Source organism: Monosiga brevicollis, genomic scaffold, assembly GCF_000002865.3.
Source record: "Monosiga brevicollis MX1 MONBRscaffold_23 genomic scaffold, whole genome shotgun sequence".
In the NCBI taxonomy this organism is placed as follows: Eukaryota; class Choanoflagellata; order Craspedida; family Salpingoecidae; genus Monosiga; species Monosiga brevicollis.
The window spans coordinates 5,232-27,647 of record NW_001865060.1 but is presented as its reverse complement, the minus strand read 5'-3'; the positions used below and the strand labels follow the sequence as shown (position 1 = coordinate 27,647).

The 22,416-nt window shown below is 53.8% G+C and overlaps 3 protein-coding genes across 3 annotated transcripts, besides 5 other annotated features; 2 read left to right on the top strand and 1 right to left on the bottom strand.

Annotated features, from left to right (window-relative positions):
• Positions 1-10,118: 10,118 nt before the first annotated feature.
• Positions 10,119-12,887, top strand: MONBRDRAFT_38294 (uncharacterized protein). The gene is made up of 5 exons (XM_001748463.1): positions 10,119-10,228; positions 10,475-10,530; positions 10,686-10,803; positions 10,923-11,623; positions 11,769-12,887. The coding sequence occupies exons 1-5, from the start codon at positions 10,150-10,152 to the stop codon at positions 12,354-12,356; spliced, it is 1,542 nt and encodes a 513-aa protein (XP_001748515.1). The 5' UTR covers positions 10,119-10,149; the 3' UTR covers positions 12,357-12,887.
• A 700-nt stretch (positions 12,888-13,587) lies between these two features.
• Positions 13,588-14,469, top strand: MONBRDRAFT_27974 (uncharacterized protein; the record flags this gene model as incomplete). The annotated part of the gene is made up of 3 exons (XM_001748462.1): positions 13,588-13,882; positions 14,025-14,190; positions 14,364-14,469. 3 exons carry the CDS (start codon positions 13,588-13,590, stop codon positions 14,467-14,469), a joined length of 567 nt encoding a protein of 188 aa, XP_001748514.1.
• Positions 14,470-15,710: 1,241 nt separating this feature from the next.
• On the bottom strand, positions 15,711-17,718 carry MONBRDRAFT_27973 (uncharacterized protein; the record flags this gene model as incomplete). Its single annotated transcript, XM_001748390.1, has 8 exons — positions 15,711-16,087; positions 16,214-16,328; positions 16,430-16,560; positions 16,641-16,769; positions 16,909-17,013; positions 17,150-17,251; positions 17,339-17,437; positions 17,640-17,718. 8 exons carry the CDS (start codon positions 17,716-17,718, stop codon positions 15,711-15,713), a joined length of 1,137 nt encoding a protein of 378 aa, XP_001748442.1.
• A 722-nt stretch (positions 17,719-18,440) lies between these two features.
• Positions 18,441-18,512: a sequence feature (Protein overlapping with rRNA (MONBRDRAFT_33682, EDQ86677.1) was converted to a misc_feature.).
• A 339-nt stretch (positions 18,513-18,851) lies between these two features.
• Positions 18,852-18,993: a sequence feature (Protein overlapping with rRNA (MONBRDRAFT_33682, EDQ86677.1) was converted to a misc_feature.).
• A 138-nt stretch (positions 18,994-19,131) lies between these two features.
• Positions 19,132-19,195: a sequence feature (Protein overlapping with rRNA (MONBRDRAFT_33682, EDQ86677.1) was converted to a misc_feature.).
• A 149-nt stretch (positions 19,196-19,344) lies between these two features.
• Positions 19,345-19,385: a sequence feature (Protein overlapping with rRNA (MONBRDRAFT_33682, EDQ86677.1) was converted to a misc_feature.).
• A 1,091-nt stretch (positions 19,386-20,476) lies between these two features.
• Positions 20,477-20,544: a sequence feature (Protein overlapping with rRNA (MONBRDRAFT_33682, EDQ86677.1) was converted to a misc_feature.).
• Positions 20,545-22,416: the final 1,872 nt, after the last annotated feature.

Here is a 22,416-nt window from a genome sequence, read left to right as displayed (position 1 = left end):
ATGCCCGCATCGCTGCACGAAAAGCTCGTCGTGCCCACCAACGTCTCGCTGGCAACGGCACAGTTGTCCGTCGTCGCGCTCACGCGCAGATCCGCAGTGCTCACACTGCCCGCGCCCGCCGCATCCAGCTCGACCAAGTAGTAAGCCACAACGTCCACAACAGGCGCCTCGGCATCAACAACCGTCAACAGCTCAACAGACTCAGTCGACAGTCCATTGTTGTCCGTCGTCGTAATCAACACGCCCTGCACGCCCACCTGGGCACACGTCACAGACGTCACGTTGCTCACCGTCGACGCAATGCCGCACGCATCCGACGAGCTCGACACCAAGTAGTCGGCCGCAACACTCGCCGTGCCGCTCACGCTATCCAGCGTCACGCTCTTGGCCACAGTCGCCACAGCCGGCGCAGTCACATCCGACACCGTCACTGACACTGTCGCCGAGCTCACCCGCCCGTTCACATCCGACACACGGTACGTCACGCTCTCAGGCGCGCCCACATCCGCGCACGTAAACGCCGTCTTGCTCAACGTCGAGTTGTACACGCCGCACGCATCCGTTGGCGCGCTGTTCTCAACATCCGCCACCGCCAACGATGCGCTGCCCGCCGCATCCAGCGACACGGCCTTGCTCGCCATCACATCAATCACAGGCGCAGTCACATCGCGCACCGTGACAGCCATGTACTCCGTTGCCACGTTTCCGCTGTCATCCGTGGCAGTCACAGCGACGGCTGATACCGTACCAATATCGCTACACGAGAAGCTTGTCTTGTTCGCTCCCCATGCAATGTTGATGCAGTTATCACTGCTCGTGGTCGCAACCGCTGTTTCATCAAGCGTGAAGCTTCCACTCGCATCAAGGTCGTACGCGGGTGCTGATGGAACACTGAAGATTGGAGCCGCGTTATCTTCAACAGTGACGGCGATGCTGCGGCTGAGCACGTTACCATACTGGTCGGTAATGTCAGCGTTGATGTTCTGGGTTGTGCCTGCGTCGGCACATGAGAAAACAATATTTGAAAATGTGACTGTGGGCGATGCATCGCAAGCATCGAATACGTTGGTGATGACATCTGATTGAACAAGCTCGATCATGCCCGAGCTGTTGAGAGCGACCTGATGGGCAGCGAGGACGTCGGCTGATGGAGCAACATCATCAGATACGGTGACAGTTATATCTTGGGTGATGACGGAGCCGAAAGCGTCCTCAACTGTGACAGTCGCGGTCAGTCCAGGGATATCTGCACAGGTGAAGCTTGTGTGCGAAAGAGTGTCTGTCACGCCCGGGCAGTTGTCGCTTGGGCTCGAATTGATGTCAGACAACGACATGGTGCCCTCACCATTTGCATCGAGCTGAATGGCGAACGTGGTGTCCACCGTCAGGCTGGGAGGCGTTGAGTCACGAACAGTGACGATCAAGTCAGCTGAGATGCTGTTACCCTGTGCGTCTGTCACGGTCACGGTGATCGGATTGGGTCCCTCGGTTGCACAAGCGAAGTTCTCGTTGCTAATGATAACGGAGGGAGATGCGGTGCACGCATCGGAAATGCCACTCACCACGTCCGCCTCTGCCACGCTGGCTAGACCGCTGCCATCTAGGTCAATTGTCACGTTGGAAAACGTAGCTGCTGGCGCTGTAACATCGCGCACTGTCACGTGTGCATAATGCACGCGTGAATTCCCGTGAATATCAGTTGCGTTGGCTTTCACCACCTGCACTGTTGCAATATCAGCACAGGTGAAACTGGAAGGCGCGATCACGACAGCATCGACCTCGCAATTGTCAGTGACACCGGTGGTGACGTCAGCGGCAACAATGTCACTGTTCCCAGCCTCATCCAGATCAATCGTAATGTTCAAGACGCTGAAAGTGGGGGCAAGATAATCACGAGCTGTGACAGTCACCTCTCCCTCAGCCAGGTTCGAAAAGTTGTCTGTCACAACCACGTCCACTGCAACGGGAACGTTCACATTAATACATCCGAAAGACTCGGGGCTAGCAATGGCGCGTTTGACGCCACAGACATCGCTGACAGTTGGGAGCGTGGCAGCGTATCCGACACTGTTGAGCTCGACATCATAAGGATCAGCCATGAAGGTGGGCACGGTGCTATCCCGAATCTGGATGGTGACCGTCTTGATGACTGAATTGCCTCCGGCATCAGTCACGGTAACGTCCACATCGACATTGGTTCCTGCATCCACGCAAGTGAAGTTAGTGCGGCTCAAGGTACGCGAAACAATCTCACAGTTGTCCGAGGCGCCCGAAATGAGCATGTTGGGCGTCAGAACAATTGAGCCAAGAGCGCCAACATTCACGAGGTAGGTGCTCGGCACGGTATAAGTAGGGGGCGTGACATCGAGGACGGTCACGGCTGTAGAAGCTGTCGCCGAGTTGCCCGAAGCGTCCCGCACGGTCAGTGTCCGCGTGACAGTAGTACCCACATCATCACAAGTGACCAGGGGCACATCCACGGTAAGCGAATCGACACCGCAATTATCAGAAGAACCATCATCCAGCATGGCTGAGGTCACGGTGGCCGTGCCATCGGAACCCACGGACACATCAAGAGTCGTGATGGCTGATGCAACTGGGTCGATTTGATCGACCACGCCAACAAAAAATGTCTCCATTTGGGTGTTTCCCGATGCATCGGTGGCCTCAGCGGCCACGACTGTGACTGCATCGATATCAGCACAGGTGAAAGCAGTCTGATTAGCGGTAAAAGTATCAACGGCACAGTTGTCCTCAGCGGTTGCTACGTCGCCCAAGACCAAAGTTGCACTGCCGTCTGCACCAACGGAGAGGGTGGTGGAGTTAGTGATGGTAATGGTGGGCTTAATGTTGTCCAGGATCTCGACCGAGACCACTGCTTCGTCAGAGTTACCCACTGTGTCCTCGATCGTGACGAGCAGCGAGTTTTGACCCAAGAGGGCACAGGTAGCGGTCGTCACGTTGACGGTTCGCGTTGCGACGGCACAGTTGTCATCCTCCGTGTCGATGAGATCTGTAACAATCACCTCGGCTTCACCAACAGCGTCCAAGTATAGAGTGGCTGACGGAACGACCGTCAACGTGGGACTGATGACATCGCGCACAGTAAAGGTGTAGGTCTTGGTGGCAGCGTTGCCAGCACCATCTGTGGCCGTGGCTTGGAGTGTGGCGGACGTAGAAATGTCGTCGCAGCCAAACTGATATTGGGACAGACTTAGGGTGAGCGGGCAGTTATCCACGGTGTCGACTGTGCGAATGACATCATCCTCACTCAAGGTGACCAAACCAGAAGCAGAGAGGTCAAAGATTGTAGAACCACGGAGGACCAGGGTGGGGGTAACGTCGTCAACGACGGCGACGGTCATGCTGGTCTGATAAGAATTGGAAGAAGAGTCGGTGGCCGTGACCAAGATAGTAGCAGAAGGGTAGTTGGCACAGGACAACGTGGCAGGGTTGAGCGTGATGGTCACCGAGGCACCATCGTCACAGTTGTCGGCAATGTTTGCAATAACATCGGCCGTGTCAATTGTCGCCGAACCGCTTGCATCAAGAACAAATTCCACGTCGGGCAAGATATCATACGTGGGATTGATGTCGTCCACAACGGTGACACGACTCACTTGAGTATCGGACAAGGTCGAGGGGTCGGTAACGGTAACCGACACGTCGACGTAACCCAAGCCGAGGTCGGCGCACGTCATGACATCGCGCGATAGCGCCCGCTCCGCAATGACACAGTTGTCCGAGTCCCCAGTGATGAGATCGTCTGTCTCAAGTTGAGCAAGACCCGACGCGTTGAGGTACGCGGTGAAATCGGTGACAGCGACCACAGGGGCGATGTTATCGGTGACTGTGACCAGGAACGTTTGGCCCGCCGTGTTGGTGCCCGAATCGGTGATCTCAAAGAGAACGGGAACGGGGCTGCCGACATGCGCACAAGCAAACGCTGTCTGGTTGATGGCCGTGCCCACAATGAGACAGTTGTCGGTATACGTGTAAGTGATGTCACCTGCTGCAAGAGTAGCAGACCCGCTGGCATCGAGGTTCAAAGAAACGTCATCAATCGAGTCGATGACGGGCTCTTGTGCATCGGCAACGGTCACAGACACGGTGTCTGAGGCTGAGTTGCCCTCGGCGTCAACGCCATCGAGCTGTACCGTGACAAGGCCAATGTCGGCGCACGACAGAAGGCTGGGTGCAAAAGTGGCAGTTACGCCATCACAGTTATCTTCCACAGATGCAGCCACCTCGCTGAGATTCAAGACATAAGCACCTGAGGTGTTGAGCTCGATGGAGAAAGGGTCGTTGGCTGAGACGCTCGGGGCCAGGGTATCGACCACGCTGACCGTGATTTGTTGGGCAACGACGTTGAAGGAATCATCAAAGGCCAGAACCGTGACTGACTGCGAGCCCTTATCGTCACAGTCGAAGACGGCGGGGAGAGCCGATACGGAACGCACACCGCAGTTGTCCGTAGCGGAATCAATAATGACGCCCGTGTCAACGTAGGCGCGACCGGCAAGGTCAACTTGAAGCTCAAAAGGGCCCGCATTTGTGGTCAGCACTGGGTCAATATCATCGGCAATGCGCACATCAACCGTCTCGGTTGTGGTGAGGCCGTTGACGTCCGTAGCAGTCAGGGTAACGGTAACGACAGTGTTGACATCTGCACAAGTGAAGGCGGAGGGACTGATGGTCGTCGAGTCCATGCCGCAGTTGTCTGAGACGGTGGCCAGGTCACCAAAAGTGATGGTTGCATCACCGTTTGCATCGAGGTATGTCGTATAGGTCGCCGGGGCGCTGATGATGGGGGGCAGGAGATCCACAGTAGTGATTTCTGTCGTGAAGGAGTTTGAGTTGTCCACGACGTCGTAGGCAGTGATAACGACGGACACGGGTGCCGCAACATTGGCACAGGTGAAATCAGTCTGGGATAGGGTGTAGCGATCGATGGCACAGTTGTCGGTTCCGACGGTATTGACGGCGGCCGTGGTGAGCGTGGCCTCACCGTTGCCGTCAAGCTCGAGCTGAAACGTTGCATCAGCTGAAACGGTGGGATTTGTCTGATCCAAAACGGTGACTGTCGTGGTGGTCGTCGCCGTGCGACTGCTACCGTCAGTCACTGTCACAACGACAGCTTGTGGCGTGCCAATGTGGGCGCAAGTGAATGAGTCGATGGAAAACGCCGAACTTACACTGCCGCAGTTATCTGCGGCAGCAAGGCTAATGGCAGGGCCATCGATTGAAGCCTCGCCATTGGCGTCCAGAACAACGTCGAGGGTGGCGACGCTCGAAGCGGTGGGGTCAGTTGAGTCAACCACGGTGACGGTCACATCATGAGTTGCAGTGTTGCCATAACCATCGGCCACGGAAACGGTGGTTGTCTGCTCGCCAATGTCAGCACAGGTGAAGGCACCACCAACGATGCTGGGGGTGGTGCCGGCACAGGCATCTGAGGCCGACGTGTAGACATCGGCCAAGGTGACCTCGACTTCGCCGTTGCTGTCAAGCACGGCGGTGAAGGTGCTATCGGCGACAATGACGGGGGGTACATTGTCGATGACGGTGATGCTTAGCGTATCAGAAACGGTACGTGAGGAAGCGTCAGTGACGGTGACGGTGAGGGTCACGGGACCGACGTCCGTGCAATCAAAGGTGAGCTGATCCACGCTGACGACGAAGCCGGGGCACTGGTCATCAGCGGCAGTGTAAGTGTCAGTGGCCAGGATGGAGGCTTGGCCAGCGGCATCGAGATTAACGGTGAAGGTGCTGGCGACGGTGAGGGTGGGGTCTTCGCCGTCGACGACGGCAACGTTGACAACGCCGCTATCTTCGTTGCCGCCAGCATCGACTGAGGCCCAGGAGACGGCCACGGTTGAATCGGCGTCTACACAGGTGGCATCGGTGGAGGTGACGGTAATGTTGGAGGTGCCGCAGTTGTCAACAACGTTGGTGATGATGTCAGCTTGGGTAATAGAGTAGACGCCCGAGGCGCCGAGGGTGACCGAGGGGGAGGAGACAAAGGTGATGGTTGGCGGCAAGCTGTCGACCACGGAGACGGGGAGGATGCGGCTGACGGGATTATAGCCGTCGGTGGCGGTGACAGTGACAAGGGTGGCTGACGCAAGATCGGCGCAGGTGAGCTGATCCGGAACAATCGAAATTGTGGGAGCGCCGCAATTGTCCGATGGGGTGCCGCTGACCACGTCGGCTTCGAGAATGGTGACTTCACCGTTGGCGTCAAGATTGAGGGTGGCCGAGGATAAGACGGAGAGGGTGGGACTAATGTTATCAACAATGGTGAGGTCAATGGTACCCGATCCCGAGAGACCGTTCACATCAGTGGCGGTGGCGGTCACGGTGATGGTGGAGGCGACATCCGAGCAGGTGAAAGAGGTGCGGTCCAGGGTGGGGGGGTCAACTTGACAGTTGTCATCGTAGCGGGCCACCACGGTGCTTTGAGTGATGGTCCTGGTACCACCGCTGGGGATGGTAAGCTCCATATCGGCCTCCATTTCGACGGTGGGGTTAGTGTCATCCGTCACGGTGACTGAGGAGGTACAAAAGGCGGTGTTTTGAGAGCTATCCGAGGCAATGATCGTGACGCTTTGGGTTGTACCATGGTCCCCACAATCGGCAGTTGAGGGATTGACGAGCAGAATGAGCTCGGCGTCGGTCTGACAGTTATCAGTGGCGGTGGCTGCCAGAAAGGAGGCGGCAGACAGGGCCAAGGTGCTGGTTTGACTGTCGAGCGCGACGGCGACGGGTCCAGCCACGCACGAGATGACGGGATTGGTTGAGTCAACGATGCGAACGGTGACCGATTGTGATTCTGAGCTCTCGTTGTCACTGACGGTGATGGTAGCCGTGTTATCACCAATGTGGGAGCAGTCATAATTGGCTGGGCTGAGCGTATAGGTCAGAGGATTGTTACCAGTTGAGCCATCGTCGAAGAGTGAGGCGTCTGGAGTCACCGAGGCAGGGTACGACGTAGAAAGATCAAATTCAACGGAGGACAGAACACTCAGTGTCACAGCAGCTCGCGCAGAAGGCATCCATGCCAAAATTCTGCGTCGAAAGAAAGGAGGGGAGCAGGGAAAAGCGTGCGTGAGTTGGTGAATTCGGAGAAGCGACTTGACAATGTTTCAAAAAAAAAAACCCCCCTCCGAAAGCCAAAAAACCGCTGGGGAAGGGGCGCAGGGCAAGGCCGGTCGGAGGCAAGCAAGAAACGTACAGCGCGAGGGTCAAAAGTAGCCGGGACACGAGGCGATGCCGAGACCGATCGAGTAGCGCCATGATACTGGCCGCTCCCACAAGAGGGCTTGTGGAAGGGGGGTCAACAGCCCCGAGACCAGCTTGGCAAGGCACAGGGAATGTGACAAGAAAAGAGAAAGTAGAGCAAAGATTCTCTCTCTTTTTTTGTTTTTTGGTCAAAGGGCCTCAAAAAAAGAGGCAGGAGGTCGGGGCGTCGATGACCGACGTCGATCCGGCCCCCCGCCTGTTGCCGTTGAAAGGCCAAGGTAAAAAAGGCAGAAGGCAGCGGGAAAAAAAAGGAGTTTCGCGAGTGCGCGATGGTGTTGGGGAGAAAAAGAGAGGGAGAGAGAGGGGAAGAAGGGGTGTCGCTGCCCTTTTCGTCAAGGAGAAGGCCAAGGGCGCGATACGCAAACCAGAGAGGTGTGTGTGCACACGCCAACTGAGCGTGCGCGCGCTTCAGGAGGGACCCTTGTCCCCGCACACACACACAGACACAGGCGAAAAAAGAAAAACCCCCCTTTGAGGTCAAAAAAATGAAAAAATAAAAAAAACTGTTCAGCAACGCCGTTTATCGTTACCGCTGCAGTTGCTGCCCGTCACCAAGGCCAGCAGGTGGTGGTCATCGTCATGTAGTGTGTCTGTGTGTGTGTGATGGTAGTGGTAGTGGTAGTAGTGGTGAACAACGCAACATGTAAGAAAGGGAGAGTTTGTTCTTTTGTTCTCCTTTCTTTAGTTCTCCTTTTGTTCTCTCTCTCTCTCTCGCTCGCTCTCTCTCTCGCTCTCTCTCTCTCTCTTCTTTCTGTCTCTCGCTCTTTCTCTGTCTCTCGTGCTGCTCGTGCTTCCAGTCGTGATAGAGTTTACAACAGGGGGTAGCGACAGGGACAAAACCTCTTTGGGTCCATTCGGAAGGAGGATCGGATCGGATCGTTTGGCAGGAGGAAAAAAAAAAAAAAAAAAAAAAAAAAAGCAGAAGGAACATGACCCAGGTCGACAACCACCCCACCAGCCCTCGGTCGGTCCGGACTCAAAAGTTTTGACTTTTAGAGCGGGGCATGCGATGCGATGCGATGAACGGAGGATGTGATGGGTGTTGAAGACGCAGATGAGACAAGTGTTGCGTTGAGGAGCGCAGTCGTGTTATTCCTGGCTCCCCAACCTCGTGAAAACGACGCGCTTGCGGGGTCCCTCGAATTTCATATTTCGGATCCACTTGTGTGACTTGTGCTACACTTATCCCACATTGGCGGAGGTTGGGGCTTGGGGTGAGGAACCGGGAGCGGACGAAGCGAGTGACCGTATGTGGTCCATGGGTGTGACGATTCATCGTTACAACACTATATGGAGCGATCGTGTAGGTGTGGCTCAGCGCCTGCTTGGTTGTTGACCGTTGGGGGGTTGGGTGTTTGCGGTTGTTCGGAACACTTTGCTCGGCACCGGGTCTCCTGAATGATTGGGCACCTCCATTTTCGGTTTTCGTTTTTTCGAGGCACGGTCTTTTTGCGATACAGCGTCTCTTATTTTTATTTTTCCTTTTTGTCTGGCTCTCAAGAAGCCGGCGCGCACGTGGCATGCCGCCACTCTACACTATTATCCACGAGTGCGGAACCGCGGAACCAGCCACCTGCCCCGTAAGTGAGAAAGCTCGTTCTTACTGATGCATCAGTCCAGCCCAGAGATGATCACACCCATTTTACACGCAACGGCAGTGCTGCCCCCCCTCACACACACACACACACACACTGATCGAAGACCTCCAAGAGGGTCTGCATGGCATGAACTTTTTCATTTTTGTCCATGAGCGGGTCTGGGGCGAGGTGAGCTTTGGAAACTTCAGGGTTTGGGGATAACTCTGACAGTCCTTATTCTGGGGGAGGGGGCAGTTCATCAACACGTTGACAATGCACAATATGCAAGACGCGAAAACAGTGAAAGAAAAGAAAATTACATCATGATCACTGGGTTCGCGTTCAGCTTCCAACGTCAGTGTCTCGGCCACAAACCAGCTGCGCGCCTTTCCTTAATCTGAATTATTTTACACGGATTTTAAGTCCTTCCAGTCATTCACAAAAGCACACCCACCAGACGGTGTCTGTCACGAGTCTCAAAGGCTTTTGTTTCCTTTTGTTCTCCTCCATCTCCAGAGTGTCAGCAATGCCGCACACACACACACACACACACCTCCACAAGCACACCTGCAGCTGCAAACCACACACACACGCCAACTCACTCTTTTTGGAGAACAAGTCCCCCGCCTCTATATCACTCCCCCCACACCTATGAATGTCTCTCTCGTCTCTACTCTTTTCTCTCTACTAGCTCTACTCTCTCTCTCTATCTCTATCTCTACTCTCTCTACTCTCGCTCTACTCTGTCTCTCTCTCTCTCTCTCTCTCAACTCTCTCTCTCTCAGAGAGCGAGTCGCGTGTGATTTTCTTCTCTGCCCAGCTGGTGAGTCATGCGTGCTCTCTCGCGCTCTGGCGCTCTGGCGCTCGTGCGCTCTCTCTCTCTCTCCCTGGATGTGGCTCTGCTACTCCTGCTCCTGGACCTCTGGCAGCCAATCATGGTGCAAGCATTGCATCCGCCCCGCTGTCGTTTCAATTGTGGTCACGAGATCCCACTGCCATTTGCGGTGTCACTTGCACATGGCGCGCGCCACCTGGACACAGTCATGAGCTGTCGTGCTTTGTGCAGGTGTCGCGTGTTTGTGTAATGGCACCCCATGGTGCTTCGCACGCGTCGTTAAACACACACTTCTTCTTTACAATGTCCGGCAGTCACTGCCTATTCAAATTTTCGTCCTCTTCCTTACTCATAATACACTTTTGCTCGCTCGGCTCCTGTGGCCTCTTGACTTTGTTGGCACAGGCGTGACCGTTTGTGCTTGGACCAGACACCATGGGTTACGATGAGATCAAGACGGCGCACGAGCACGCCGCTGCTGTCGTCCGCGACTATGTGGCTCAGCCCCGCACCAGTACGTTGACCCCGGAACCAACACTGTTCCTTGTTTGGTTTTCTTTTTCTTTTTTTTCTTTTTTTTGGGAACAGTCACTGAGTTATACGAGACTTGAGGAAGAGGCAGAGCCGGCTCAACACAGCCGGTTCAGCACAGACTCTTGAATAGTTGCCCGTTGATTGCCCTTTTTTTTCCATCTTCTTTCGGCCTTGCATCTCTTCGCCGCTCACACATGTGCGTATGCTCTTGTTTCGCTGCTTTCAGCTTACCGCACTGTGTCGGCCGTGACGGGTCCCCTCGTCATTCTTGACAATGTCAAGGTCAGTTGGCCCCACATGCTGACCTACATGCTAACCCTCACATCTCACCCACGCTTCTCATCATCTGCCCTCACCCGCAATATCTTGCTTCCCCTGCTTGGTTCTGTGACCTTGATCCCGGCTTTTGGGGGTCGTCATTTGCTTAATGTACGCAGTTCCCCAAGTTCTCGGAGATTGTGAACCTCCGTCTTGCCGATGGCACCGTCCGCTCGGGCCAGGTCCTTGAAGTTCAGGGCAAGCGTGCCGTCGTCCAGGTCTTTGAGGGCACTTCGGGTACGCATGTCTCGTGTTGTGATTCTCAACCCGGACAACCTGCGCGTTCCGCGCGCCTCTTGAACGTTTTCTTGCTTTTCCTCCGCCTCTCACGCTGTCTCGCCCTTTTTCCTTGACAGGCATTGATGCCCGCAACACCGTCTGCGAGTTCAGCGGTGACATTTTGCGCACACCCGTGGCTGAGGACATGTTGGGTCGCATCTTTGACGGCTCTGGCAAGGCCATTGACAAGGGTCCTCGCGTGATGGCTGATGACTACCTTGACATTGAGGGTCAGCCCATCAACCCCTACCGCCGTATCTACCCCGAGGAGATGATTCAGACTGGTATCTCCGCCATTGATACAATGAACAGTATTGCCCGTGGCCAGAAGATTCCCATTTTCTCGGCTGCCGGTCTGCCCCACAACGACATTGCTGCCCAGATTTGCCGTCAGGCCGGTCTCGTTAAGCACAAGGGCAAGGCGGTTCGCGACAACCACGAGGACAACTTTGCCATTGTCTTCGCGGCCATGGGTGTCAACATGGAAACGGCCCGCTTCTTCAAGCAGGATTTCGAAGAGAACGGCTCGATGGAGCGTGTGACCCTCTTCCTCAACTTGGCCAACGATCCCACCATTGAGCGTATCATTACCCCTCGTCTGGCTCTTACCACTGCCGAGTACTACGCCTACCAGTGCGAGAAGCACGTTCTCGTTATCCTCACGGACATGAGCTCTTACGCCGAGGCCCTGCGTGAGGTCTCTGCCGCCCGTGAGGAAGTGCCCGGTCGCCGTGGTTTCCCAGGTTACATGTACACCAACTTGGCCACCATCTACGAGGTTGGTTCATGCCCTGGCAACAATAACAACAGAACCTTCACTTTGCATGGCATCTGCCGTGCCTCGTATTGTCTTGGAAAGTGCGCTCGTTCTCCTCATTCTCCACCGTCTCCTGCTCGTCTTTGTGCTTCCATGGGTGCTGTAGCGCGCTGGTCGTGTCGAGGGCCGTAACGGCTCCATCACCCAGATCCCCATTCTTACCATGCCCAACGATGACATTACCCATCCTATTCCTGATCTTACGGGCTACATTACGGAGGGTCAGATCTACGTCGATCGTCAGCTGCACAACAGGCAGATTAGCCCCCCGATCAACGTCCTGCCCTCGCTCAGCCGTCTAATGAAGTCAGCCATTGGCGAGGGTATGACCCGCCGCGATCACGGTGACGTTTCCAACCAGCTGTATGCTTGCTATGCCATTGGCAAGGATGTCCAGGCCATGAAGGCCGTCGTCGGTGAGGAGGCTCTGTCCTCGGAAGACAAGCTGTACCTCGAGTTTTTGGACAAGTTTGAGGGCCGCTTCATCAACCAGGGCCTGTACGAGAACCGCTCCGTCTTCGACTCGCTTGACCTTGGCTGGGAGCTCCTGCGTACCTTCCCCAAGGAGATGCTCAAGCGTATCGGCCCCAAGACCCTTGATGCCTTTTATGCTCGCGAGGATCATGCCCGCACAAAGGCCGAGCTCGATGCTGCCGCCATCAACGAGCAGGAGGAGGAGAAGCCCGAGGCGTGAGCTTATTTCCTTTCGTCCGGGTGTGCGACTCACCGCTGTTTGTGTCATGGTGAGGTGGTTTAAACGGGCCTCCTTTCCTGGACACCTGGAGTCGCATGTTTTGTACCTTTTGGTCGGCCCGTCGTTTGTGTTGTGGTCGATGACCTGTGGGTTGGTAGGTTGATGTGGGCATGAGGGCTTGTGAGCGCTTTGGCTTCTTTTTTTTTTCCTTGTTTGCAAGCTTTCTTGCCCTTGTTTCTGCCACCAGCTGCAACCTGGTAGCTAGTCCTGTCGGTGGCTTGATTGTGGCTGGAGTGAATGGCGTGGTGCGCCGGCTTCAAGCACTCTACGAGCCCGCTCGTTGTCCGTTTTTCTTCTTCTCTTGCCGTGTCCGATGTTCTCTACTTTTTTTTTTTTTTTTCCTTCTTCCTCTTGAAGGAGGGAGTCAGCTGACACCTTTTGAGCAGTGGGTGTCCCGCTCCTGTTTTCAATGGGAACGGCGCGCTGAAGCGCAAATCTGACTCCTACTCTATGACGCAAAATTGCATTTTGAAAAAAATTATGGCCCTGACATGTCTGTTTGCTTGTGTTTGAGGAGGCGGGGCCGTCGCTGGTCAACGAGTCTCACAAGAAGCAGGCCGGTCTGCGTCACGATGCACCATCATGAAGAGCCAAGCCAGTGCTCACTCGGGTAGACGGGCTGGTGCACATTCACTGGGTAGATTGACTTGTTACTTGGGGAAAACCATCATTGGTCTGTTTTTTTCCAAAATGGGAGGTTATGGTTTACGGGAAACGCGACCCCGCTTTGAGAGCGCATCCAATTCCCTTTGTTTTTTTCCATTGACCCGGGTTGCCACCTTGACCCATCACTGTGCTCTGTCTTGCGCCTTCTCTATGCACCCCTGTTGTACCCATGTGCGTGTGTGGCATTGCAATGGCTCCTTCGGCGCAACCAAATCCAAACTTCCTGCCCTTCGCTCAAACACCGACCGAGCAAATTGATCGGAAAACTCGAGAAAAAAAAGATGAAAAAGCACAAAAACAAATGTCAGACAACTTGTTCATTCTTACAAATCATTTCCACGCACACCCTCTCTCGTTTTTTCATTTTTCTCTCTCGCTCGTTGAAGGGACACGTGCTGGAGAGCAGCAGGTGTTGAGCGTTGCACGCCGTTGCACTCGATCATTGATAGCTGGCGGTATACCGGGGTGCAGGCGATAGGAGGAGGTTGTTTGGAGGCGACTAGCCATGGCTGAACCAAGTGGTACCACGACGGATAAGGGCGCCCCAACAGCAGCGGCTGCCCAAACTTGGCTGGCTGGTTCGGGGGGCGCTTGTCCCGTGGTTCATACGCCAAAGAATGCAGACACTACCTCGGCGGCTGCGCCCAGCGCTCCAGTGGGTGAGAACTTGAACCCGCGCAACAACATGCTCATGCAGGAGCGTCAATCTCCGGCCATTGGCCAGCGTGAGACGCTGTCCACGGATCGCATCACGTCCAACATCCCCAAGGCTGATTTTAATCCAGCCCATCAAGTGGAAGGTGAGGTCTGGTTCCGCTCATTCCGGTTTGTGGGGGCTTGGGGCATTCAGCGTACCCCATACCACATGTGGACACGTACATCAGCTGTGATCTCTCCCATGTTGCGCGCACCGCCGCCTCATACCGCATGCTTCGCTGGTAGATGCTGAACGCTGGGAATATCCATCGCCTCAGATGTTCTACAACGCCATGAAGCGCAAGGGCTGGTCACCAGAGGAGCGTGACATGTCAACAATCGTCTCAATCCATAACGCTGTCAACGAGACAGCCTGGCGTCAGGTGCTCGAGTGGGAGCGACTTGAAAATGAGTAAGTGTCCTTCCACAGCGTGCGTGCGTCCTTATGAAGATAATACTCTTCCTCTCTGCTTCAGAGGCTGCCTCTGCGCGAAACAATGCATTGCGACCTCACTCAAAAGCAAACACGAGCTGCTGTTGGATTTTCTCGCCCCCTTGCTCATTTGCCCAATCGGTAAATTGTAGTGACATCAACGACGTCAAGCTTGTTCGCTTCATGGGCCGACCAAAGGACTTGACCCCCAAAGCTCGTTTCAAAAGTCTGGCTGGGTCGGTACCTCTCTCCATTTGAACCAACAAGATGATTAGATCATCTCGCTGTCCCACTGCCCCTCTTCTCTAACGGCCTCCACATCTTGCCCCTTGCGTGCTGATGCTGCTGACGCTACCTGCCACAACAGGGACGAAAAGCCATTCGATCGCCACGACTGGTTTGTGCGTCGTGGGCAGGACGAAAATGCCAAAGAAGCAAGTATTTTTGTGCTTGCCCTTGTTCCAAGCCGCTGGATGCACGCTGCTCATGTGCCAATCTTACCCCCTGCTGCTCGACTGTCCTCGTTCAACCACTTGCAGATCCGATATGTCTTGGATTTCTATAATGTGCGCCCGCGGGGTGGCGGTGACCCAGTTGGTATTTACATTGATGCTCGCCCAGGTAAGATGGCTTTGACCAATGCTTGTCTCCCTTCTCGGCTAAAGTCCAAGCGTTCGGTCTTGATGGCAAAAGCGCATGGCCACGCCCATCCCATCTCTGACGCCTTCGCTTGTTGGCCGTGGGGTGGTCATCCTTAGCCCTCGACTCTCCATCTGGGTTTGTGGCTCGCGCACGCATGGCTTTTGGCCGGATATTTGGCTTGGTCGAACACTCGCCCCGCGCCGCCGTCGTGCCCACATTGTCAGCTCAGATGCCAAACCGAGCCCAGGCGCCAAGTGAACCAGAGGCTGCAGGCACCACTGATGGTGCGGCTTCTCCGCCCAGTGCTTGCCCAATGGCCAAATAAGTGTCTCGGAGGCTTTCTCGACCCCACAAACATTGCTCCAGGCGCCTCTGTTATCATGCCCCTCCCCTCTTCTCCTGCCTACCCTTTGTCAACTGACATGTGAATGTATAATTGGCCTCAACCATACGCGAGGCATGTTGACACAGTAACGGCTCTTCACATTTGTGCATTCGCGCCTCCAGAATCGAATTCGACTTTTTATCTTGCAGCCCCTCTTCACCCCATCCCCTCTCAATCAAATTGGGCGCATGACTCGGTCATCAATTCTTAAAAAAATCATCGGTCCGCGGGGGAGGCCCCTGTCGCTGACCGGCTTTTTGACCAATAGCGATGCACATGCAATGGGGCACGCACTTGGAAGATGAACTCCCTAAGCTGTTTCTACTCAAGTCGTAATCGGCAAGGTTGTGCATTGATTCAATCTTGTTTGCTACGCTAATGCGGGCTGAGGGCCACACATCTGAAGACATCCTTCACAGGCCTGCTTGGATATGTAACTCAGCCGACGGTGGGCTTCGGCAAGGGCCACGTCTCACCGAAGCTCGCCCTGCTTGGGATGGCGAGCTTGTAGGGTAACCGTGTGGAGGGTGCGATCACCCATGCCCACGAATCGAAGGCGTAGGCGCTCCGCAGTCAACACAGCCTGCACAAACCCGGGCGTTGCTGCGCCATACACGAGATTTGACCCAACGTTGAGCTGCTTCTGGGCTTCAGGTTTGAGCTCGGGCTGCAGCTCGTAGCCCCCCGCCCCCGAGATGATAAAATGAGGCCGAGCCTCGGCTAAGTTTGATGTGTTGGCAGTAGCCAAGACCATGTGCTGCAGGCTGTGGTCATGCCCGTTAAAATAGACATCGACGTCAAATTCTCGCAGAAGGGGCAACAGATCATCCACCAACTCTTGCGTTGGCCCTGACAATAAAGAGGTAGGCCGCCAAGGTAGGCAGAAGCAATCAGGGTTGCACCGGCTTGACAAGCATGAGAGCCAGCGGGTTTGGATACTGTCATACAGTTCCGATCAACTGCCAAACAACGCACCATTGCCAAAGTGGGAGAAGATACCCCAATGCCCAAAAACCAGTTTCCATTGAGCCGGCACTGTCAGCTCCTTGCGAAGCCAAGCCAACTCATCTTGCCGGAGACTGGCATTGACCTGTCACAGATGGCCGAGAGGGGTATAGGTGGTGAACACCAGACTTGGCGATAAATTGCCGTGGTTGCGTCAGCGCAAAGTCCTTTATGAGCGCAACCTACACTAGCGCGCATCGAATCTTCGCAACGGAAATTGCGCATCTGCCCGCAGACCAGCAAGCACGTATCTGGGCGGTGGGGCATGGTCATGGACACCGCAATGTGCCAAAACATGTGGTGCATGAGCTGAAACTCTACCATCAAGGGCATCACACATACACCGGGCTGGCGATTCTGAGTGATAGAGCCTGCCCATCGACACACCCTCTCTGACCTAGATAGATGAGACGTGCAGATTTGTCTCCAAAACTGATGGTTTTAACGTAGTAACGAGCGGGCATGTCCCAGTGGTTTCCGGGCAGCTGAGCATACTCGACCATGGCATCTAGCGAACCATGGCAATCTGGAACATTGTTATTGATAATGAAGCGACAAGGCAAGACAACAGGATCAGGAAGAGATTTCACGCATCGTAGCAGAGCGGCATGTAACTCAAACAGTCGAGCACCACGAGGCAGCTTAAGCTGTGCGCGCACACGCACCATGATTACCAGGGATGATGTGCCATGGAACCTGCAGGGAATTGGCCGAATAAAGATCTCGGTGCTTGGTCTTGAGCTGCATGTCAGCAATGGACTGAATCCCATCTGCGCAAGGATGGCGCGCGAACACAAAAGACAGCCCAGGGAAAACGCGTCACGGCGGCAGTTCAGGTGAGCGGTGCATGTTGCTGTGAGTATATGCTCTTGTGGGGAGGGATGTTTCGATAACAAGCTGATGTACCATCGTAGATGATATCGCCAGTGGTGGCAATAAACTGAGGCTGAAAGTGTGCTGCTACACTGGAGAGGAGATGCGCTACATCTTCTTGGTGATGGTCCTTGCCTATCGACGCCTGCGTGTGAGAGATGATCGAGAGCTCAGAGCTTGGCTCCATCAAATAGATGCAGTGGCACCTGTGACGAGGCTCACCACCAACTTGACCGGCCCCGAAGTCACCAAAGACAATGAACCGAACACCATCCCAACTGTTGGCAAAGGCAAAGTCCTGCAGGCGCTGAGCTCGTCGATCTAGCAAAGCAGCCACTTGGAAGTGAGCGCCGATTTTCACAGAAATACAAACAGGAACAGCTGCATCGCCAGCTGAGCAGCAGACAACACAAGCGCACACATGCTCTTTCTCATCCAAAATACATGCATGCATACATACATACAAACATACATCAACGCATACATACGAAAAACAACTCGGCACTCGACAGTCACAACTCACTTGACCAGCTGATGGTGAGCAAGAGCACAGCCAGGGTGGCCAAGCCCAGGATGAGCGCTGGTCGAAGGTGCACCTTCATCCTGGACTTTCCCGGAGTGGTATGACCGGCATGCACGGCAAAGTTGGTGGCCGTCGACCTCTTGCCGTGCCCGGGAAAGTGTTGGACCATCTGCGCCTACACACACCCACGAGCCATATTCAAAGCGCGCTGATGACACGGAGAGAAGCGGCGAAAGTCGCATCTTTTTAAAAACACAACCCTCATTTCCCGAGTCAAGACCCATCAGTCCTCGCGGCCGGTGGCTATCCCACGATGGTCTCAACCCCCAGCTTGCAGCTCCATTCCCCTCCATATCCATCACACGCACCAGCTGTGCCGTCAGCAAAGTAAAAAACGTTCGCTTGATTTTATTTTTTGGGGCACGGGCATGGAAAGTCTGACAATATGGGTCTTGTTGATACAGGAACCGAGACCCAAGACATGTATAGGTGAGGGTCATAAAACCAGTGCGAAACAATTGAGAAATTGTGCAAGTGTCGCTCGACTGCCTTGGACTGGTTTTTTTTTTTTTTTTTCTTTTTTCTTTCTGGCTTCTCAGAGCTGAGCGACTTGGCGGTGGCTGGTTGGCTGAATCAGTGAGGGTTGCAAGTGGAGTCAGTGGTCCTTTCGGCAGCAGAGCTGGCGTGGGACAAGCGCTGTTGACGGTCTTGAGCTGGATCGACATTAGGAAACCTTGCGGGGTTTCTTTTGAACCATTGATATCGACGTTGCTGGACGTGTTTGCTCTCTCAACCGGCATCATGAGTGGTCGTGGTCGTGGCAAGAAGGTGATGGTGCAGCCCATCAACCTCATGTTCCGATTCTTGCAGAAGGTGTGTGCATGTGTTTTGGTTCTGGCTCATCGCTTGTGCGCGACCGATGGATGGTTGGATACTTGGATGCAGGCATCGGCTCTTTCTGCACAGAGAGGCTTTGAGCGAGCGAGTAGAGAGGGAGCGAAGAGTCCCCCTCGTTCGCTGATGTCCTTACAGAGCACAGGGTGTTGGCGAGCGAGGGTTGCTGGCCTGGTTTTTTTATCGGCATTTGCTTGGCGCTTTGTGTGCAATCTGGACAAGCCGCCGGCCGTGATTGACAACAACTAGCAATGGTGGCGCTGATGAGTATGATGTCGCTCACCCTTGGTGTCATTCTCTCTTTTCTTGATTCGATAGCGCTCCAAGGTCAGCATCTGGCTTTACGAACACAAGCACATGTCCATCGAGGGTGTCATTGTTGGCTTTGATGAGTACATGAACCTTGTCATGGACTCTGCGGAGGAGGTCAACAGCAAGGCTCAGACACGGCAGCCCCTCGGTGCGTATCTGCTTGGTCCGTGGTGGATTTAGACTGGGCCATCCCCAGTCTGGCTTGTGCATGATGCTAGACCTTTACTCAAAAATTCTACCTGTCTTCATCTCTGAACTGAACCCGTACCTCGTGTTCATTTGATAGGTCGCATCCTGCTCAAGGGTGACAACATTTGCCTGATGCAAAACTTGACCGAGCCTGATGGCATGTAAACTTTGAACATGTTGAGCCGCGAGCCACCAGTCACACACCAACTGGGATGACTCGCTTGCTGTTTCTGCGCGTCACGCTACCAAGGAGGAGAGTTCTCTGTTTTACAACTTGCGACTGGTCTGGGATGTGCTACTCCGTGGATAGCTGGCTGGGTGCTATTGTGATGACGCAGGTTTTCCTGTCACGTGCGTCAGTGTTTCTCTCGTGTTCATCCTGTGCAAGTGGGGGCGTCGCCTGTGCTTGAATCAGGCCACTTGAAGACCCGTGGTCTGCCCCGCCCTTGGTCTTGCCCAAAGTGTTCTACATCTCCTTCCCTTTTGGCTTCTTTCGCCGTTGCCGAGTGCAGAGATGAGATAACGGCAAATAGAATTGAAAAGACAAGCTTTTTTTACTCCACCTCGATACTCACCACAGTCGCACGTTTCGGTACAACACGTTGCTAAAGACCTGAGGGAAAGAGCGGTTGGTACGACAGCCGCAACCTTGGCTTGAGAGGTGAGTGGGAGTAGATCACTCACATAAGTAAGAGCTGACCAGATGTGCAAACTATTCTTCCCACGTTCAGATGGCTCTTGGGCCGTCAGTATTCGCTGTCAGGAAGTTGCGCTTTGCTCAATGTTGTCAGTGCGACTTCTTTGGCTCGTCGATTTTGTCGATTTGCAACTGTTTGATGACAACATCTTGTTTGCGAGCTTCAAGGTGCCCATTGGTTATGTCGCGTGGCTATATTGAGAATTATGCTGTTAACTGTCGCCAACGGTCATACCACATGGAATACACCGGCTCTCGTCCGATCGCCGCAGTTAAGCCATGTTGGGCCATGCTAGTACTATCGTGGGTGACCAGATGGGAATACATGGTGCTGTTGGCCTCTTTTTTTTTTTTGGATCAGTGGTTTGTTAAATGGCAGCGGGGGGGTTGAGGTGTGGGAAAGAGGAGGATGTTGGTTTTTGAGTGGTGAGCAAGGAATGGCGCTAGAGTTGTGATATTTTTTTGAGAGTGAGTGAGTTGGTTTTTCGGTGAGGGGTATTGGGGTGAGGCTCGGGGAGAGGGGGGGTGGTGGAGGGAAAGTGAGAAAGATGGTGGGTGGTGTGGCAGTCGAGGTATGAGAGTGAAGGGAGTGTTGTATGTTGTGTGAGGTGTGATGTTAGGGCGGGGGATGATTGGTGTGATGGAGATAGAAATAGAACTTGCATCTGTATCTGTGTGTATCTGTGTGGATCTGTGAAGTAGAGCTTTGACTTCGAACTTTGAGCTTGTGGATGCTCTTCAACAGGTTCTAGCTTGTACAACGTGTGTGTGTGTGTGTGTGTGTGTGTGTGTGTGTGTGAAGTGAATGAATGAATTATTTATTTGCAAGGGGAATAAGGTTAGGGATGCTTGGAAGTGAAACGCAACCGGACGTAGTGGAGAAAATAGCAAGCGGAAATGGTAAGCGGATGCTGTACAAGGAAGAACGGCTTAGAAAGCATCCTGAGAGGTAGCAGTCCGAGGGGTCGTGAAGAGCGGACGGAAATGGCAGCGCAGAAAGGACAGGATGGAGCCTAGTATGGGCGTCATGAGACGTATAGCAGCGCACACCCGGGCGTGCGCTATGCATGGCAACGTGTGAGGGCAGAGTGCGGGGCAATAGGATGCAAGCCACAAGCAGCAAGATGTCGGGGAATAAACATGAATTTTATCGGTATTTCTCGTAATTTATCTTGATTTTCGAGTTGATACATGGCATCGCGTCGAATCGGCATCGTATCGGAGTATATGCGGATCCTAATGAAGCAGGTATGAAGAGTAAGAAGTGGGCCATTTGTTCGTGCTTCTGATGCCGGCGTTGTGGCGTAAACCGATGCGGACTGCCGAAAATGAAGTCAGGCCGTTCCGATGGCCAGATAAGTTTTGACATTCAAAAGTGCAACTGGGGTGAAGCCATAAGTCATGAAGTTGTTAGGTGGATTTTTGACGTGTTGATAAATGTTGACCAGAAGCCGTCGTACCCCGAACCACCTCGACTTGGTGGCATGCATCCGGCAGCGCCAGTACACACTGGCACACACGTGTATGTCATAGTCTATGCAAAAGGCGATCCAAAGTGCAATCAAACAAAGAGAGCTGCTGGTAGCAGAAGAGAAAACGAGATGGTCACAAACGGCAGCCAAGACAAACGTATACTTGCGGCCGTATAGACGAAGGAATGAGGGTCACAAAATGGGCAACTCATGATACCAGCACCAGCAACAACAATCAAAACAACGACGACGACAACAATGCCAAAAGAAAGGCACAAAGTACAAAGTGGGTTGCAAACCAAAGGGCAGCGGTACTGGCTGAGGTTGAATGCAAGGTACACCACGACACCACAGCAGCCATGTCCAGACAGATTGACGAGAACAAGTATAGCAGTCTCTTCCAAACGCATGAGTAAGAGCACATAATATTGACATGTTACGTGACGAATGGCACAGCAAGTGACGTCACATCCACGTGTGACAAACTCCACTGACTGGCATCTATGAGAAAGAAGCGAAAGCATCTGACTCTGAAGCGATAGAAAGGAATTGTATTCCCGGCTTTCGCTTGACGGATTTTGATGGCTTGGCGTGTGACCTTTATCGCTGAAAGGGGAGGAACCGCATCAAAACGGATTCACCTTAGTAGGAAGACATTGGGGAACATGATGGCCTTGAGCATCTGAATCAAAGAGAACTGAGTTGGAAACGTCCAAAGCAGGAACGGGAGAGGCGCAGTGTGAGCGGCTTTGCTATTTGAAGAAGCAATTCTTTGTAGCGTAGTAGCTTGTGCGGGCTCTTCGGGACCTCGGATGAATCTGCTTGGGGTTTGTATGAATTCACACTTGTGTAAAAAGCGAGTGCCCACATTCATCACCAATTAGCAAGTCCCTTGGGCGATTGCGTTGAGAGTCATCTCCGCAGTTGGTCGAAACTTGCGTAGTTGCTTGAGCATGTTCAGCGCTTGAGACTTGATTTATTTCAAGTTTTGAGACCGGTGAAGATGCTGTTCAAGCAAGGAGGAACGCTTATGACGCGGCAAACTTGTAGCCGTCGCAAGCGATGGTCAGGGCCACGACTAGGGGTTGTTTTTTTTAAAAAATGAACCTTGGTTGTGGTGTGGCCAATTGTTTTTGCGGCGCGAGCAACAATCTCAGCCGAGAGTCTTGCACCTCAAAAAAAAAATCGACATTGTCGGGAATCAACAATTGAG

Coding starts and splice junctions, on each gene's coding strand:
- MONBRDRAFT_38294 (XM_001748463.1), top strand. CDS start 10,150: ATGGGTTACGATGAGATCAAGACGGCGCACGAGCACGCCGCTGCTGTC. Junction 10,229..10,474: donor TGTGGCTCAGCCCCGCACCA/GTACGTTGACCC, acceptor CGCTGCTTTCAG/CTTACCGCACTGTGTCGGCC. Junction 10,531..10,685: donor TCATTCTTGACAATGTCAAG/GTCAGTTGGCCC, acceptor TAATGTACGCAG/TTCCCCAAGTTCTCGGAGAT.